Below are 19630 nucleotides of genomic sequence, written 5' to 3'. Positions count from 1 at the left end.
CAGAAAAAGGGGCCCGTAAAAGAGAAGTGGGAGGGTTGGGTCCAGAGAGAGGAGCAAGAGGCTGAACATGACATGCATCCAAGGGAGCGGCGTGGAGAGGGAAAAGGCCTGTGGGCGATTCGGGGGTAAAGTGAGTTGTATTTTGAGTGAGAGGAGTAGAGAGAGGTGCTTTGATGAAAAGTCAGGAGCTCCGCTGCTGACTAATGACTTGGCCTTGGGGGAGTAGGTCAGCCTTTCTGTGCCGGAGTATCTCCACCTACAAGGTGGGCATAACAGAATCTCCTCTGCAGTGGAAAACACTTAGGATTGTGCCTGGCACATAGTAAGGACCATAGAGGTATGTGCGGTAATGGTGAAGATGTAAAAACCTTTGAAATCTGCAGAATGTATATCACTTGGGGGGACCCAGCAAACTGCTCTCCTGGGCCTGGGCTGAGTGCCATGTCTCACGTCAGCTGCCCGGCTACATAGTGTATCTGGTGATACCTATGCAAACGAGGCTGCTGACAGCAGGCAGGGTGGTCACAGGGGCTCCGCCGCGTCACCAGGGACTCCTGCAGAGCCTGTGCACTGGGAGCCCGGCGGGTGCAGGGCATCTGCTCGCCATGTGGCTAAACTATCCCAAAATTGCTGTGGGCTGAACTTTGTCACCAGCCTGTTTCTCAAGAGGACACTTCCCCTGGCCAGGAAGCATGGACTTTCCAGCTGGGCTGGCCCCTCAGGCAAGCTGCACTCAGGGGATATTTTCAGATTCAGGGTGACATTCCCCTGCTCCTCAGCCTAATAGGTCCCAGATGGTCCCCGCCTCCCTCAACCCCCATTCCTCTCGCTGTTCTGAAACGTTCTGCCTGGGCCTCCTCTCCCGGCACCACACCTCTTCACTATTTTATTATTATTGTTGTTGTTGTTTTGTTGTTGTTGTTATTAAAAACATTTTGTTCCCCCTTAACGCGATGGCCTGACAGAGGCCAGCATGAAAGAGGCTGCGTCCTCCTGGAAGGGGCCCAGGACAGAGGAGCAGGCAGATGAGGGGTTGGGGGGAGCCGATTTTGGGAACATGAGGAGCAAAGGGAAACATCAGGAGTCTCTATTGGCTGAGCATAAAAGAAGCAACAGGAGCAGCAGCTGTGTTAACTCGGCCAGGTCACCAGGGGCTGGGCAGACGCACCGGCCCAGCTGGGAATCCCACGGACCTGGGGGGTTTTGTGACTCATGTTTGGAGAAATGCCTTTCAGTTCACTATCTTTCTGTGGCTGCTTTTTCTCTACCTTACCTCCCCGTCTATCCTCCTGTCCCTTTTGCGGAACCTTTGAATTTGTAATTCTTGGCTGTTGTCAGAAACAAGATAGGGCTGTTACTGAGGCCCGTGGGAGGGAGGAGGGAGAGTGGCCACACAGAGGAGGAGGAAACAAAAGGGGGAGGCATGGAGGGAGGGTGGGGCTGGAGCACAGAGATGGGCGGTGAGGAGGAGGGAGTGGGCAGCAGACCCAGGAGGACAGAAAACCCGACTCATAGCTTAACAGAAACCAGGACAGGCCCGACAGACATCAGGCAGGGAACCCAGTGAGAAACCCTCCCCGCTGTTCCTGCTGCTTTTCCATTTCATTTCATGGAAGCATGGAGAGGACGACGAATGTGCTAATAATCATAATCTCTTTAGGTTCTGCTACACTTCTGACCTTCAGCAAGGTGCCTGAGTGCCCACTGCCCTGTGTTCAGTGTGTACGAGCTGGGTGGGTCCCAGGGAGCCCATCTGTGGGGTGGGAAACTAGGGCTGTGACGCGGACCTCTGGGTTTCTCATCCAGTGATGAAAATATGGAGAGGAAATAAAGGGGGAAAAGTCTATACTGTGAAAGTGGGCCAGGAAAATATTGACTCTGAAGGCCAGATGGAAACCCTTCCGCTGAAGAATTCTTGGATGCTGCTTCTAAGGCAGCCCTTATGACAGTGACACTGACCCTGGCATTTTCTCTCTCTTGCAGGACCTCCTGTAAGTACTCCAGTGCAGCCGGTCTCGCACGTCTGAAAGGCCTTGCTCCTTGCTGGTAACCGGGCCCTGGGTGGGGTTACTGAGCCCCCTGCACCCTCTGCTGAAGCCTGCAGGGTCCCTCCAGAAGGTTGACGTGGCCACCATTTTGCTTTCCACCCACCTCTGCACCCTCCAGGCCCAAACAGTGGTTGTGCCCAGGGCAGAGCGCGTCCCAGTTTCAATCTGAAAGGCTGGCTTGCCCCATTGTTAGGAACAATGCCTGCTCCTTTGTCCCCAAAGAGCCAAGTGGAGTCAAAGAAGCACCAGGTATTAGAAAGAAGAAAGAGGTCATCTCTACTCAGTTCTGGTCCTTGAAACGTGGCCTGCCCTTTTAGTAAACAGGTCGGTGAGTGGCTCTCCGTGTGGACTGCTCTTGAGGACATGGTGTCCACAGCACTGTGTGGGCAGCTCCATCTGGCTGAGTCACGTCGGGCAGGTGATGGTGGTGGTGTTTTTATGTAAGAGAGCGATGTCAGTGGGTTACATTGGGAAGCGGCACGAATTAGAGGCAGCATGGCAGGCTCGTTCCCCTAGCATCGCCCAGGAGCCCAGGGCAGGGTGGGGGAGCCAAGCCACTTCCAGAGAACCTGAGAAGAGCCCGAGGAGACCAACTCCCCAAAGTAATGGATTCAGAGAACAGGAGCACGTCTTCTGAGGACAGCATTTGATATCCCAACAAAAGCCCCAGAGGTTGCCGGAGGAGCTGGGGATTAGAGTTGAAAGGGCCAGGCCCTCCACATCAGATCTTTCTCAGCGACACTGAAAGCGGCCCTATCATCCTCCCTTCCTCTGAGAAGTCATTTCCATAGCTGTTCTCCTCTTGATCTGTACCTGCGAGAGCAGCCGGCCCAATTTGTAATAAGACCATGATGTTCCATTACATCTATGTCTTTCTTGAAAGGCACAATGAACCCGTGCTGCCGACCCCGCCTGGCTCGCTCACTGCTCAGTTACAGAGAGAGGAAAATCATGTCATTCCCTGAAAGGAGGAGGGGTGATTTATCACGCATGTTTTAGATGTCAGATCTCAATTCCTGTCATCAATCTTCCAAAATAAACTCTGCCCTGGGAAACTTCAGTGGACCACCTGCTGGAAATGGGCTGCTTTTCCCCTTCTTTTTTGACAAAGCCAAAAACAGCCCTTGTCTCCTCTACTCCCAGGACCTCCCCCATCTACTACGTCCCCCCAGCCAGGCTACTGGGCTAACCTGAGTCCATTCTGGGTCCTTGCCTGACTTCTTACCAGGAACGCAGTGTCCTGAGAGCTTCTGCTGGCCTCATCCCACAACTGTTCCTAGCCGGAGAGGATGCTGCCACTCCCGGGGACTCTGCAGTGCCAGAGCAAATGAGGGGGGTGGATCTGGGCCTCTCCTCACAATCCCTGCCCATCCAGCTGCCACCTGAGCCATGGGGTGAGGGAGGGGAGCCCAGGTAGCTTTCCTGAATTCTCAGCCTGACACAGAAACAGAACAGGCCTGAACCTTCATCCAACTCTGGCTGAAGCCGCAAGGTGCAATGAGGAGGAAATGGGAAGCTGGCATGGGTGGGAAGCGCCCCCTCGCCCGTTCTCTCTGCTTCTTGCAAAGGAAGAATGTCACGCCAGATGCAGGGAGAGGGAGATGGCAGCTGCTCACAATGCCTGTCTGCCACCCTCTGGGTGTTTCTCAGGGATGCCTCCGGGGGTGACTCTAGACCCCAATTCCTGTGGGCACTAGAATGGCCAGTGCCTAGAGAACACAACCACGGAGGATGGGTTTAAGTAACAGAAGGAATCATCTGAGTGGTGGAAAAATTGTACCCAGAACTGCCCCCATCCACCTCTCGCCCATGGCAGACATTGCTAATCAATTAGGAGGCTTCTTCACTCAGTCACTACCAATCCATTAGTCTGCTCTCAAGTGGATAGCTGTTGACCATTCCTGCAATAGATTTAAGAGAGAATTTCTTAATTTTGAGACCTGTGAGACTGAAACAGATGACCAAAGGAAGTATGTATGTCTCTTTCTCTGAAAGAATATAGGGAAATACATGATATCCAGCTGCCAACCCTGGTTGAAAGTAATCCTTGCTGAAATACTAGTTTACTCTTATTTACTATGCATTAGACACTATTGTTTTTTTATGGAGGCAGTGTAATAGAGTGATTACAGGCATGGGCTCTGGAGCCAGACCCCCTGGGTCAGAATCCTGTCTCTGTCACCTCTAGCTGTGTGACCTCAAGCAAGTTACTTTACCTCTCTGTGCTTCAGTTTCCCCACCTGAAGTAGTAGTAGTGTGCTTCATACAGGTGTTGTGAGAAATATATATATGTAATACATATGAGTGTGCATGTATGTATAGGTATATGTATATTCGTATGTCTATATGTATGTGTGTACATACGTGTGTATACATGTATGCCTATATTTTTTCATTTAGAATATATTAACTCATTTAAATTCTAGAAACAGAAGACTTCTCTAGATGATCCCCAAAGACTCTGACAAGCCTTTAATTTTCATTTCATGTCATTTTGTTTTATTTCATTCAATAAGCTTATTTCATTTTATTTCTTCTCCACCTTTTTCCAAGAAACATTTTTGGGGTGATTTACAAACTAGATAAGGAAACAATGGAGGGGAGGCATAGAAAATAGAGGCAGGAAAACAGGGAATTCAGGGCTGATGATACCACAACATCCTGTGGACTCTGCTTTGAGCGTCCTGGTGGTCAGAGCAGAGAGGAAAGCAGAATTGTTGCAAGCGTCAGGGTGCAGTAAAAGGAGCGCCCTGGCATCTGGGTGAAGCACTGCTTTCCCTGGTGCTGAGACCCTAAAGAAGTTCCTCTCCTGTGCGGGCGATGGTGGTGGTCAGTACCCTGGAGCGGTGGCAAACTACCCCTTCTGTCCCCATCCGGTGGGGTAGACTACCCCTGTGTGAGGTTAGGAACCCTCCTCAGGCGCATGCTGCCTGGGATGTGCTTTCTGGGACGGGAGGGAGGTGGCCCACTCCCTGAGAGTGTTTAGAAGGGTCGGGAAGAGGGATGGGCTCAGCGCTAAAGCTCTGGGTTGAGGCCCCTCAGTGCTGAGCTGCCTTTGAGGAGCTGAGAAAGAAGGAGGCTGTATTCCCAGCTTCATGGTATCTGCCCTCAGGTTCATTCATTCACAAACATGAATTAAGGACCTACTAAGAGCTCAGCACTCTTTTAGGCCCTGGGAACACATCCGTGAACCAAGCAGAAAGCACCCTGCCTGCCCCAGGAGCAAGACCCAGCAGAGTGAAGGGGTGGGCACGGGCCCTGTGCCCCTGTGGCCACTAACCAGCAGCCCCCCAGGACCCCCTGGCTGGGTCCAAGTGAGGGCATCCCTGCACCCCTGCCTCCGGGACGTCCTCAGGAACAAGGGACGGGACGGGGCATGTTTATTCCTTGTGCTGCCTGTGTTGCCTCAGCAGCCCTGCAGGGGATGCACTTGTCTCCCAGTGGACCCCCTGAGACCCACTCCTGGTGCTGCCACGGGTTTACGGGAAGAGCAGGATGTCTGGGAGGAGAGAAACCGCACCTGACGGCAGAGTCCAGAGAGGCCAGCCTCGTCAGCCAGTCCTGCTCTCTCCGCGATCGCAGTAGCTAGCGTTTACTCAGCGCTTGCTCCCTGCGGGTCTCCTGTGCTGAGTCCTCTCCATACATGATCTCATTTAATCCTAAGAAGTAGATAAGCTTGTTCTCCCATTTACAAGGTGAGGAAACTGAGACACAGGGAGACAAAACAACTTGACTAAAGTCACTGACGAGTAAGTGGCAGAGCCGGGATTCGAGCACAGGTGGGCTCACTCCAGAGCCCATACCTTAACTAAAAGCCTGCTTCTCCCTGACCAAGACCCTATCTCTCCTGACCACAGGCCCTGGCCACGCCAGGCTGGGGGCTTAGCTCTAGAATCTCTTTCCAGGTGCCCCTGCTCCCCACCGCCAGACTCTCCATGGTGCCCCACGAGTCAGCTCCTAGAGCAATTTCTCAGACACCATCTTGTATCAGATCCATCTGGAAGTCAGGAGCCAGAGCAAAAAAGACACAACGTGCTCAGAATTTGCTTGGTTCCTGAACCCCATCCTGTACATGCTGCTCTGAGGTTAACTATTATTATCGACATCTTGTTGAATGTTTTCCTCTTTCCAGTGGGATTTCAGACCCATCATATGGAGTCTTTGGTCTACACCCAGAATTGTTCTAGGCAGGAGTCCTAGGGTTATAAATAAAGGGTTTGAAAAAGCCATGGTGGTGGTCAGTGAAGACTCCTGGAGCCACACAGGGTCCACTCAAGGTGGGGTCCAGCCTCCTGCCTCACCCCCAGTGCCAACTCATTGTGGAGATGGTAGTCTGAAGCTGGTTGGAGGCATCAAAGGAAGGAAGTCCCACTGCCCTCCTCAGCATCCCAACAGAGGGGAAGGGGCCCCCTGGGGATGGTCGTGGTCCCTCAGCCCTGATGGGGCAGGTCCAGCAGAAGTGTACCAGCAGACATCTGGCTTCTCCTATGTGGTAGGACTGGAGAGACCACATCTGACTGCCTCGGTCCCTTTCCCAGGCAGGGCCAGCACACATGAGTGGGGGACACGTGTGCACTGAGGCAGAGGCTCAGAGAGAGGTGATGCTTTTGTGAGGCCCAGAGCCCTGATGATCCTTGAGTCATGAGTGACAGAGACATGATGGGACATTCTTGTCTTTCTGTTCCCTGTACCTGCCCTGGGCCTGGCATGGGGGAGACCTCTGCTAACAGCTTTTCTGAATGAATGAATGAATACTAGGACTAAAAAGAGGCTTAGCGAGTAAAGCCCTTCTTCATTTTGTGCATAAAATAGCAGAGGCGCACAGAGCACAAGTGACCCCCGGCCCTCACGGCCAGCTGGACCGTGTAGATCCGTTGGATATTGTAACACCTTGACCTTCCCAAACGTCACTCTTTCTGCCTCTATTTCAGGGTCCTGCTGGAAGACCTGGCCTCCCAGTGAGTAGCTTTCATTTTGTGTTTCCTTTGCATCTCTTTCGCAGGCTCTTTCTCAATCCGAGGACAGGTGAGGTTGGGTGGCTGCTTTCCTCCAGGTATATCGAGGTGGAGGCCTCTCTCCAGAATCTCTAGCCTATAGCTGAGGGTGAAGCTCCCCTGGGCCTTTCCTGAGGCCCCAGGCAGGCAAATGAGTGCATGCAGGCCCCTCCAGGGCTGGATCTGACTTCCAGACTAGTGGCCCTGTAATGGGGGGACTGGACAAGAAGGCAGCCTCCTGGCTTACTCGGTGTCCTCCTGTGTCCCAGCTTAGTTGAAGACCATTGTCCCCACTTTGTCACATGCCCCCTGGTAAGAGTAGACTCCAAAACCTTGTTTTCCTCCCATTTACCATTTCTGAATGCTAGAGAGGCTGTGTCAAGTAACCATGGGGGCTTTGGAACAAAAGTAGAAATAATACTAATAGCCACCTCTCACTGAGACCTTAATACATGCCAGGCGCTATGCTAATCCCTCTTCATATATTTGAGTTGTTCAGCCACTCAGTGAAATGGGCATTACTATGCACATTTTATAGGTCAGGAAACAGAGAGAGGTAAAATAGCTTGTCTAATTGCCTGGGCTTCAGCTGTAGACTTGTTAGCGGCCCCACGTTACTCAGATGCTTAGTGGCTCAGGCAAGATGCTGCAGCCAGTCAGAGGGCCGAGTTGGGGCTGGCAGCAGGCTGCCCTCTCTCCCTGCACTGAAGGCCACATCCATTGGCTTCCAGGGACTTCTCTGCATCCGTCTTGTCCCAGTTACTCCTCTTTTAGACATGAATTATACTATCACCTCCTAACTAATCCAACAGCTTCTAGGATTCATGTTCAGCAGTGACTTTCTTAATAAAATGCATGTGGGAGAATGTTTAGCCTCGAAAATGGAAACTCTCCCAGCAAGTAGAAGCCCTAGAGCAAAGGAAAACGGGGGAAATCTGTCCCGTGAAATCCAAGGAGGAGAGAAATAAGATGACTAGGGAATGTGGGCAGACTTTGTTTTTTTCTGACGATGTCCACCTTTAAAAAGCATTTGGGGGCAATTCGCAGAGCAGGAACAGCTGCACAGTTCCCAGTCTCTGGCTGTTCCATGCCGGTCCCTAACCCAAATGTTTTATGGCCAGGACTGCAAAGAACATTAGTTTTTAACAAGAAATGAAAGAAACCCAAACACACATCCTGCAATATCATTCAAAAGCCCAGGAGTGAGTGGGCCATGGGATGTCACAGCCAGCGACCAGCGAGCCTGGCATCCTCAGCAGGAAGGGTCACAGCCCCGCTCAGGCTTCCATGAAGGGACCTGGGAGTGACCCACAAATTGATTGATTGACATTGGCCTCTTGTTGTGAAATACAAAAGTGTGAAGTACACACATGCTTATAAAAATCACTTGCCCATGGCCGTGCCTGGCTCACTACCCGTAGACGCAGTTTACACAAGCACTCACCAGGTGCCAGACACCAGGAGTTAGCTCTCCAGAACCACAGTCTCATGGCATCCTCCAAGCAGCCCCAGGCAAGAGATGCAGATAGTCAGGGAAGTTCAGGAAACAAATCCACGCTTATAACCATCACTGCGACCTGCCACTCTTTCGCAAAGGCTGAACATTTTACCAAAGACACTCTCAGCCTTAACAGTGTACGTGTAACAGGAGCCTAATTCAGAGCTGCTCGCTATTCTCTGGTGCGTCCACATACATCTTGGGATGCTAACCATCTCCGAGGCATTTTGCCTCAGTGGGGTCAGCAGACACAGAATTACCCTAGAAATGCCCTCCCTGCAGGGGCACCCACAAGCCCAGCTGTCTCCTGCCCAGCAGGCCGGGACAGATGCCGTCGGATTCTCAGCCCCTATTGGTTTCCACCCTTTCGGACTCCCAGCAAACCCCAGGCCCCACCCCAGATTTTATGAGTCTGCACACATTATGATTGCAAAAAAATATTCTCTACCAAAAGGGGGAGGAACAAAACTTAATAAGCAGATTTCCAGAGTGAAAAGATGTAACCCCTGGCTGCAAAACAAAGCAATTCCCCCCCTGAGCAGCTGAAACTCGTGATGCGACTGAATCCACATGGCGCACTGTTGGCGCTGGGGGTGGCAGTGAGGAGAGGCAGGACTCTGTCGGTAGCCTTCCCAGACAGAGGGCCTGGGGAGTTGGTGGGAACCATGGGCACTGCTCCACAGCTCCAGCAGAGACAGACCAAGGGAAGTGATTCACCCATCTGTCACGTGGGAGCTGCCACTCACCCTGATCTGTGCCTTGAAATTGAGCATAATGAGGATGTGGCCGAACAGTCTGTGTGGCTGAAAGGGCAAGTTCACCCACATAATGCCTGGGAATCATCCCAAGTGCCTATGCAAACCAGGTCTTGAGTGTCTAGCTAGCCATGGGGTCCCTCATGTGCTGGCCCAGCTCCAGCAACATCTAATTATTTCTGTCTCTTTCATCAGGGGGACAAAGGTGCCATTGGGATGCCTGGACGTGTGGTGAGTTGGAGCATCTGCACCTGCCTGGGTGGCCATTGCTTGCTTCCCCATGCTGGCCCATCCTGCAGACCATGGCGAGGCGTTGCCTGTCCCACCTCTCCCTTCCCCAGTCCAAGTCTGGTTCAGAGAGGGACATGCGAGTTGAAGGGAAAAGTTTTAATCCAGTCCTTCAGATATTGCAATATGGCTTTACTCTCCAGAGAGATGCCATGGCAAAGGAAAAATCCAAACGTTGCATGAATAAAGCTCTTTGCCAATTACCTACTGAGGACTCCCACCCCCTCAACCCCGCCGAGGCTGGCAGCTCACCCTCAGATTTATAGCTGCTCCTGCGACCATCCCCCAGCAAGAGCAGGAGAAAATGGAAAGAAATGCAAACTGAAAGTGTTCTACAGATGCTATTCTGGGGCCAGCTTCCGGGGCACCTGCCCTAGACAGAAACCAGAAGATGGTGAAGAGAGGGCTGGCTTCCAGGCAGTGCCTCCAAATCCTCCCCAGGAGGCTGGGAGTTAAAACATATAACGTTTCCTGCTGAAAAAATTAAGATGGTGAAAGGGAATGTTTGATAGGGAGCACGCATCTCAGGGATGGGAAGGTCAACACTAGGCTTTGAGGTCCCAGCACCAGGGTTTTTCCTGGTGGCTTCTAGCCTTCGAGGGGCTAGAAAGAGCAGCACAGGAAACTGAGGGCAGCCTCAGGCAGTGATGGCCACACGCTGGCCTCACCAACCCCCAGCCTTATCTAGGATGTGGTCCAAGCTACTCTCCCTGTCTGACCTCTAACTCCCCACCGCAGCCTCAACCTCCACCCTGGCTCCCCAGTGCCCCCTCACCGGCCCTGTGCCACTCTTCCATGTCACTCACATGCTTTGCCTCATAACTTCACCGCTTGGGCTAGGTTGGCCTTAGGCCTGTGTATGGCATCCCATGTGAATTGGCTTGCCTGGTATGAGCCCTGTGCTCAGAGAAAAGGCACCCACGTCATAGCTAATGCTTGAAAGTGCTGCCTGTGTGCTGGGCATACTGCCAAGAGCTTTACACACATCAGCTCATCACAAGAACTGCATGAGGGAGACACATTATTCAGATGAGAAAACTGAAGCTCGGATGTTAAGTGTCTGTCCTAGAGTCGCAGGTCCACCCCCCTACCCCTGTTTCCTTCAACACAAAGCTGTTTGCAAGCCACTTTGAGGCTTTCTTGCTGCTTGTGCTATTTTAAATGTGACAATGGACCCTTTTGGCTGCCCAGTAGGTGTCCTGGCATGAGCCACCTGATAAGGACTGGGGTGGCCAGTGAGTGTGAAATGCCTGAGTTGTTCCTGTAGTTCACCAGAGGAGGGATACTGGCTTCTGCCGATTAAGGTGGCTTGGAGTTGTCTTTCTGCTGGTCACTGCGGTTATAGAGGGCCTTGGTGATGACCCAGTTTCCTCTGCATCCCAGATCCATCTTCCATCCTCCCAGATGTGTGTGTCCTTCTATCTGTCCTCTCACGTTCCTCCCGCCCCCTCCCACCTTCTTGCCTGGCTGCCCTAACGACTCCTGGCACATTGAGCTTGGCAAAACTTTGTACTTGGTGCTCAGTTGGATCTTCAAACCAATTAGATCCCACCTCACCACAGGGTCCTTGGGAAAGTCTCTCCCATGCCCATCCCCACCCCAAATAGCCCAGCCGGCCGGCGCCGCACGTCCTCAGACGATTCTCTGACCTGGGTGGTTTCTCCTGCTTTCTGTCTGCCTGTCTCTCTCGCTCACACACACATATACACATTCTTCAGGAGGGCCTCTTAAGGCTCCTGCCACTGTTTCTGTCTTAGTTATGTGGCTGGGGCCGGCCCCCGGGCTGAGGCAATAGTTGTCCGTGTGCTATGCGTGTTGGACACAGGACCTGTCGTTTGTCAGCATCTGTGTTTTGTGTTGTTTCTTATTTCACGGTGATTTCTTTTGTTTGGTCGTTGTGCCATTAACACGAATTCTTGTGTGTGTGCCTCTCTCTCATCCTTTCTTTTTTTCTCCCTCCCTCTCTCTTCCCTGCACCCCGTGTTGCATGTGGCTGCCCCAGGGAGGAAAGGGCCAACCAGGTGAGAAGGTGAGTCTGCACTTTCCCCTCCGCGTGGCTGCCCCCGCCTCCACTTCTACCCTTGGACTCTGGGGGTGCTTTCAGAGGCCCCCATCTCAGCCCTCCTCCTGGCACATAGGCCAGCACAGCGTGCCACCCTTGCCTGCTCTGCCCTCGCAGCCTCTCGCAGCCTGGTTTCCTAACAGCTTCCACACCATCGGGCTAAGGTCCCAGCTTCCCTGGCTGAGTTGGTCTCCCCTGCCCACAGGGGCTGCCTGTGGCCTCTGATTTCTGCCTAGGGCAGACACCCTTCCCAGCGGCAAGAAGAGTGCAGACTGCTGTTTTGTGTGGCTGGTTCTAGCCGCTCCCCAGCCCACCACTGGCCCCTGAGCCTCAGACACTGGTGCTGCCCCAGAAAGTGTCCCCGGGGGAAACACCCAGAGAGGCTCCCAGCTTTGTAGAGTGGGGCTCCCTGGAAGCCAGAAGCCCAAGAGATAGTCCTGAAACATCAGCCCTAGCAGGTTCAGAAGGGTTACAGAGAGCCACACAGCTAACCAGCTCACTCTGCAGATGAGGCAACTGCAGCCCAGAGAGGGGTGGGGCTTGCCTGAGGCCCCCCAGCAAGAGAGATGGGCAGGCGCTGGAAGCCAGACCTCCCGGTGCCCAGCCTGATACATCCCTGCCTGGACACTGCAGTGTGGATTTCTGCAGTTGAGTCTCCCCGTCTCCAGGATAACGATGACAGCAGTAGTAACAGCATCTGGCAAGTGTTAAGCGCAAGCTGTGTCAGGTGCAGCTTAAGCGTTCGCTCTGTTCCTCCAGTTAACGCCGACACAGCCCTTCCGGGGGGCTTCAGTACTCCCATTTACATGAGAAGGAGCTGAAACTCAGAAAGGCAAGGTCACATGCCCAAAGTCACAAAGCAAAAAGTGACAGAGCTGGAGACGAGCCCGGGTGTCTGAGTCCAAGGCTGGGGCCCCTAACCACTGTGCTATGCTGTCCTCCAAATGGAATGAAGAGTTTGGGGCTAAACCACCCAGCAGGAAGACGGGGGACACAACCACTGTATACGGACAATAGCAGACCCTTGCCAGCCCCTTCCTGTATCAGGCGTTCTTTTAAGCACTTTACAACGTTATCTCATGAAATGTTCACATTCACACTATGAGACAGGCACTATTATCCCTGCATTACAGATAAGGAAACTGAGGCAGAGAGAATTTAGGTGGCCCAAGGTCAGACAGCCAAGGGAAGCAGAGCTGGGCTCAAACAAGCATTTGGCTCATAACCATCACATTATACTGTCTTATATAAAAATGATTGTATAATTGTAATGGCATAAACAGTTATTAATTTGAAGTCACTCCTCACCTGAGTGTGAGGCATGACAGTTGAAAAATGTATTTCCGTCCCTCGCCCTGTAAGGGCAGCAGAGATGCTCTCAGGCTTCCTTTCGCAGAGGAGGTATGTGGGCTCAGAGAGGTTCTGTGAATTGCCTGGCAGAGCAACACCGGGAAGTACGGCCCTAGATCCCTGGTTGGAGGCAGTATCCTGCCTTCCTCCCCGTCGAGCACAATCTGGATCCTTCTGCCAGAGCATCACCCCTCACGCCCACCTGTGTTCTGTACATCCTTCATCGTCCTTCTGTCACCCTTCCCCACCCTCAACACGCACACGCACACGCACACGCACACGCACACGCACACACACGCAAATTTATCTAGGCAGCTGGACCACCCTTGGATGACACTTTGAGCTCCCAGCCCAGAAGCAGCCACCATCTTCTCTAGACTGAAAATTCCCAGACTTAAGCCCTCTGTGTCGCTCTGACACCAGGACTGGGAGGTCCAAGGCAGCTGTAATCTTCAGACCAGGGCTGATAGGCCCACACAGCAAGTATGTGTCTTGTCCCTACCCTCTGTTTGCAGCAGCGCCTCCCCCAAGGCAAGTTACAGGGTGCGCAGCCACGTGGGTATTTGGGGCCAGGGAAGAGGACCTCAGGGATTTTAAAACTTGGCTGGGGCTGGGGCAGGTTGGGGAACATCCTGAGCGGGGCCCTGTGGGACGCCTCTGGGGCCTGAGCAGCCTTGGCTGAGCTGAGTGTCCCCCTACCCCCACCTCCCTCCCTGTACCGCCCTCTTGCCCATCACTGGGCTGCATCCTCTTTTCCCTGCTTCCCGGCCTGGGGTCCCACATGTATGCTCTCACTCATCTCTCCTCTCTTCCTTCCTCCGGCTTCCCCACTGCCCTTCTCAATCCTCCCCAAATGTGTCCCTTCTCCTCTGGATCCCTCATCTTCCTCCACATCCTCTGCCCACTGTGTCCTCGGCCTCTGGCTCGGCACCCCCATCTCACCCACCCCGCCTTCCCCACCTGCCAGCTGCTCCTTCTACTCTTCCCCACCCCTCCCCTCCCGCCCCTGCCCCTGCTCCCTCTCCTCCTTCTCCCTCTTTGTCTCCCCAACAGGGGGCCCCAGGAGATGCCGGGATGTCCATCATCGGTCCCCGTGGCCCCCCAGTAAGTGATTTTTGCTCTTCTTTGGGGTAGAGGGATGAATGAGTTGAGGGCTGGGTGGGGATTGGGGAGCACGTGTCCTGGCTGTGCCTCTGGGTATGACGACCACTGCATGGGATGCAGTCAGCCAGGCCGGGCCTCAGTGCTGCTGTTGATGTTAAAGAAAATGGCCTGACTACATATACCGAAATCACCACCTCTCGGGAGGGTTCACAAGGGCCTGCCCTCTAGCCACGAAATGACAGCAGCTGTGAGGCAGCCCTGTGTTTACAGGCAGAGGGACAAAGGGCTGCTCCTCTCTGGAGGGGTGCTCCAGCTTCCAGGGGACAAGCCTTGTTTCCAGAAGCCCATGGAGCAGAGACCCAGAATCCAGGCTCCCTGACCCCGGCACCCACTCCTAGTCTTGGCAGAGACCCAACCCACCCCGTGCTCTCAAAGGCTCCTTTTTTGTGCTCAGTGCTGGGTCCGGTGTTCCAGTATCCTCCACCCCATGGCCAAGGACTTGGGAAAATCAGAGCAGCTTCCCCTCAGATAGGCTTCCTTAGGGACCAAAAGGGGGGCATGGGTGATGATGTGGGAAGATATCATGACGATGGGAAGGAGGACTGGCTAGTTTTCTCAAAGAGCACCCCACCCACGAGCTTCAATAAAATCACCAAATGTCAGAGTGGAAAGGACTTCAGTGATGGTCTAACACAGCCCTCTCAGAAGGGGAAACTGATGCCTGGGGAGGGCAAGGGGCTTGGCCAGGGTCCCCAACACAAAGACTGGAGCAGGATTAGAACCCAGGACCCCTGGCACCCAGGGCTTCCGCCACAGGAACAGGCTGCCACCTGTATGCTCTGCTGTGCTCTTTTCCTGACCTGCCCTGCATGGTGAGAGAGGAGGGGCACGGAGGGCTAGCCTCAGACTCCCAGAAGCTGGCCCAATGGATGGATGAAGCGCCCTCCCCACACCCCATCCCCACGCCTACTCCCCTGCCTTCCATGGAGAGAGCCAAGGGGAAGCCAGAGTCTCCAACCCACAGACTAGAGAGAGGAGTCAGAGGGCAGATTGCTAAGCTACCTCCAAATGATGGGGCCCTGCTGAGCTGAGCAGCCAGGGAGGGGCTATGGTGAGAGCTGGGAGATGAGAAGGGGAGCCTGGGAAGGTCAGAGAGGCAAGCTGAAGGATGCAGCCAGGGAGCAGGGCTGGCGAGCAGGGCGGGGGCCTGGGCTGGAGGCAGGGCTTGGAGGGGTGCTGGGCTGTGCAGACAGGCCTTCTCAGCAAGGTTTTCTCTAGCTCAGACCACAGGGATGAGGGCTGACCCTTGGCTTACTCTATAGCTGGCAGTATCCTAAGATCTTTACTCATTGCAGCTCACTGAATCCTCATGAGGACCCCACAGGTGGGTACTATTAGCAGCTTTGTTTTATAGATGAGAAAAGCAAGGCACAGAGAGGCTGAGTGACTTGCTTAGTACACAAGAGTGTGGCCATGCTGGGATTTGACACCGCGTGCTCCGAGTCTGCACTCTGACCCCCACTGCTGTAGCAGACCACCAGGCCCTGGGGTTACCATCATCTGTGCTTCTGGGCTCATGTGGCCACTGCCCCAGTGGGCTGTAAGCCTCCTTGTGCACTGGGGGAGCCACAGCCTGGATGTCCTGAGCCCAGGTGTTCCCAACAAAAGTGGTGCCCAGCCAGGGGGAACTAGGAGACGGGAAAGTCCCAGAGAGAGAGTCCCCCAGGTTCTAACAGCAAGGACTGAGCCTGGGGGTGGTCCTGTTAGGAGGACAGGGGTGTAACACAGAATGCAGGCCCTATGCTTTGGCCACCGTTTCTGTCTGCCTCCTGATCTGACCACATATGTTCCATTGTGTGGACCACTAACACTCCCTTCGCAGCATCCTTCAGCAGTGTGATGTCAGCAGGCTACCTAGAAGTGACTGAAAGGCCCCACTTCTGGAGAATATGCTCGGGGGCAGGGTCTGCCTCAGCTCCCCCGGCCTCCAGCGCAGCGTGCATAATCACACCTCCCGAGCTGGGCTTGGTTCTCATGGTGAAAAGTCCCTTCTGTTCTGGTAACAGCAATAGCTTCCATTTCCTGGACACCTGGGAGACTTGCTAGGTCCTATGCTGAAGCCTATATATGTGCTGGTCTCCAGTCCCCCAGGGAAAGCTGTGAGGCAGGCCCTGTCAGCCTGTTTCACAGAGGAGGAAACAGAGGCCCATAACTAGCCTGTGGACACCCAGCTCGTCCATGCTGGAGCTTGGTTTGGGCCCAGTTGGCCTCATTCCAAAACCAGCATTCTTTCCCCAACACCCCCATCTATGGTTTAAGCTCTACTGTTTAAAAAGCATGTTTACCTTAAGGAGGAAAAACTCCTCCCTTTGCATGTTGTGTTGGTGCTGGGAGAGGCATTATGGCACCAGGAGGCTCAACCAAGCCCAGCACCCTCCGACTTTAGCCTGCGTGTGTGACCATCACCCAGGTGACTGGGGCCACCCCTGCCGAGGCCTCACTAGACACCAGAGCAGCCCCCTCAGTTCCTCCCAGGAAGCCACCCGGAGCTGGTGAGAGCAGGGACTGCAGAAGACCAAGGGGCCAATTGCAATTAAGAGGTAGAGGTCAAGTGGGCAAGTTCTCTGCGGCCAGGGATGATGGGGAACATGTGGCTTTTCACTCAGCCAGGAAGGGCCCAAAATCCATGCTGCTAATGAGAACCAGCCTTGCCGCTCACAGAGGCCACTTGCCCCTTCTCTTGAAGCTTCAGAAATGGTGTGTGCAAAAGGGGATCCCTCCAGGCCCTTTAGAGAAGGATGGTTCACATTCCAACGAGGCAAGATGCTGGAGCAATATGCCGATTAAACTGGAGATGGAGGCTGGAGCTTTAGATGCAGGCTGGCCCAGCAGGCACTAGGAAGGTCATCTGCCCCCCACCCCCCCATCTCAAAAGGAGCTCATCCCTTCCTGGAGCCCCCCACCTGCCCAGCTTCTCTTCAGGGGCCAGGAGGAGCTGTCAGAACTTCCAGCCCTCATTCACAAGGAGACATCCCACACCAGGTCGATACCCCTGTTGAGTGTTTCTTCATTTATTCATTCCATTAATACTTGTCAGGCACCTACTGCATCCTAGGTGTTGGGCAGATGATGGAAACCTGACTGCAGGCTGCTGGCCCCTTTGCAGAGAAGCAGTCCCATAGTGAATCCAGTACAGACAGTCAGCTCTCAGCCAGGGATGGTTAGGGAGCTGTGGGGACCCGGAGGAGGCACCTGACTTGGGGTGAGGGCAGTCAGGGAAGGCTTCCCGGAGGATGACATAAAACCCAGAAGCCATAGGAGAAGATTGGTAAGTTTGTCGACATCGGTGTAGAATTTCCCTATGACAGAAAATCTACCGTAAAAAAGACAAATGCCAAGTTGGAAAGAATATTTGGAACATGTATGACTCAGTTACTATTCTTGACAGAGAGCATTATTCAAATCAGTAGGAAAAGATAAACAATGTAGTAGGAATTACTGATAAAGAATACGAACAGGCAGTTCACAAATAAATAGAACCGGTCAGTAAACACTGGAGGAGATGTCCACCTTCAGCGTAGATGTGAAGAGATGGAAACTGAAATCCGGTTCCAAGCGTCTCCGAGTGCCTCACGCGGCCCAACTTCTCCAGGAAGTGGAGTCCCAGTTTCCATTTGGTTAATGACAACATTCTTCCCAAGATCCCTGAAAAAGCCTTGGTTAGCCCTGGATTTGGCTCTGGGCTGGAGAGATGTGTCCTGACCAGGGCCAGCTCTGTAATCAGCCAGCCATGTGATTACCCCTACCGTGTAAACATTACCAGGAGTGGGACTTGAAGATGTTTCTTGGAATCCTGTCCTCCTGACCTTCTCTTCAGGCCTCTCAGCATTCAGAGTGGCTGACAGTTTACACTGGGGGGTTTCCAGGTTTTCTCCTTAGTGCTTTTCTTAGCATCACTTATCCTTGAGAGGAGAGAAGCCTGGGGCCCTTCTGGTACATGAGTGGCATCTCCACCCTCTTGCCCTTTTGGATGCCTGCCACAAGACCATCCTGGGCCCGCAGCATACTCCAGCTCGCTCCCTGCATGACCAGTGCACCCACCCTGACAGCAAGGCCCCCATCCCACTTACCCATGTCCCTTGAGCATGTCTGCTGAGCAGAGGCCTCTGGGCATTCATGTCCATGGCTTCAAGGAGGACCCAAGGAGGCTGGAGATGTTTCAGATTCATAGCAAATGGATCCAGAGAAGTCTTCCTCTAGGCAAGGTCTTATTCTGAAACTACTGCTTGATAAGGATAAATCTTCATAGATTCTAAGACGTACTGGCTCAAAAGCCACCTTGCTTTATGCTGGTACTCCTAGGTTCAGTTCAGTTAAATAAACATCCAATGATAGCAGCTACCATTTCAATAGGCTTTACAGATATAATTGAATGACCCTAAGAATTTATACTGTTATCCCCATCCTATAGATGAGGAAACAGGCACAGGGAGGTTTAAGTAACTTGCTCAGAATCACACAGCCATCAGTGGTGGTGGAGGCAGGATTAGAACTCAGTCGGCCAGGCTCAAAAGCCCAAGCTTGGGAAAAGATCGAGATCATCTCAGTGAAGGGGAGACACCAAGCTGAGAGCTAATCATATGAAGGATGTGGTGTGACCAGGGAAAGGCAGATGCACCAGGGTGCCTGAGCACAGAGTAGGTGGGAAGATAAGGCTGGAAGGGAACCAAAATGGTGGATCAGGATGAGACTGAGGATGACATTGAATGATATATGAACAGAAAGGAACACTTGCTGGTTCATGAGAAGGGGAGTGCCAGGACCCATGTTTCCTAGAATCTCCTGATCAGCTGGCCCCAGCCCTGTGCATCTGCACAGCCTCACGCTTTTTCTCCTGTCCACACATCTCTTTTGCCCTGAATCTGGGCCTTAAGCCACTGGGCTGTAGCCAGTGAACCAGCTTCTAATCTCCAGCCTGAACGCTGTCGTTTGTGGCACTCTGCACCTCTGGGAAAATGGGCGTGATTGCTCTGCCTTCCACCCAGATTGGGGTATCCAGGGATTGCCCCACCAGGAGCTGCTAGCCAGCGTGAGAGGACAGTGAGCCACCTGACCTGTTCTGGCCTGAAAACACATTCCTAAGGCCATGTTCTGACATCCAAACCATCCTCAGATAAATGGCCGTGAGCAATGGCTGTGTAAATGAAAAGGACTTAGACAGTCACAGTCCAGGAGTCCAGCATGCTGTGGGCCAAGTCCCCGCGGTCCTTGCTCTCTGTCTTATTCACATGTCGAGGTTCAGAGTGTCTGGGCAGTGAGAAACTCTCAGGGGCTACTTCCCAGAAAGATCCAAAGGATGCTGGCCACCTGCTTTTCCCTGCCCCACCCCCGGTCCCTGGAGGAGATTTCCTATGATGGTCCATCTCCATCTTTCTCCATCCTCCCTCCCAGCCAGTGTCTCCCATGGACGATCACAGAGGAGTGGGAGAGAAACCACGGACTCTCTGGGAGCCAAGGTGAACCAGGGACTA

At 53.3% G+C, this 19630-nt stretch overlaps 1 protein-coding gene across 1 annotated transcript in view; it reads left to right on the top strand.

Annotated features, from left to right (window-relative positions):
- Nucleotides 1–6985: 6985 nt before the first annotated feature.
- Nucleotides 6986–19630, top strand: part of COL13A1 (collagen type XIII alpha 1 chain) — a 77800-nt gene continuing 65155 nt past the window's right edge. The window contains exons 1-4 of the mRNA XM_072971375.1: nt 6986–7006; nt 9491–9526; nt 11586–11612; nt 14049–14099. Coding sequence (XP_072827476.1) covers nt 9512–9526; nt 11586–11612; nt 14049–14099 — 93 coding nt within the window. The 5' untranslated portion in view covers nt 6986–7006; nt 9491–9511. The remainder of the gene's footprint in view (nt 7007–9490; nt 9527–11585; nt 11613–14048; nt 14100–19630) is intronic.

Source organism: Vicugna pacos, chromosome 11 (genome assembly GCF_048564905.1).
Source record: "Vicugna pacos chromosome 11, VicPac4, whole genome shotgun sequence".
NCBI classification, from domain to species: domain Eukaryota; kingdom Metazoa; phylum Chordata; class Mammalia; order Artiodactyla; family Camelidae; genus Vicugna; species Vicugna pacos.
The sequence above is the reverse complement of the archived record's forward strand: the minus strand, read 5'-3'. Positions and strand labels throughout refer to the sequence as shown.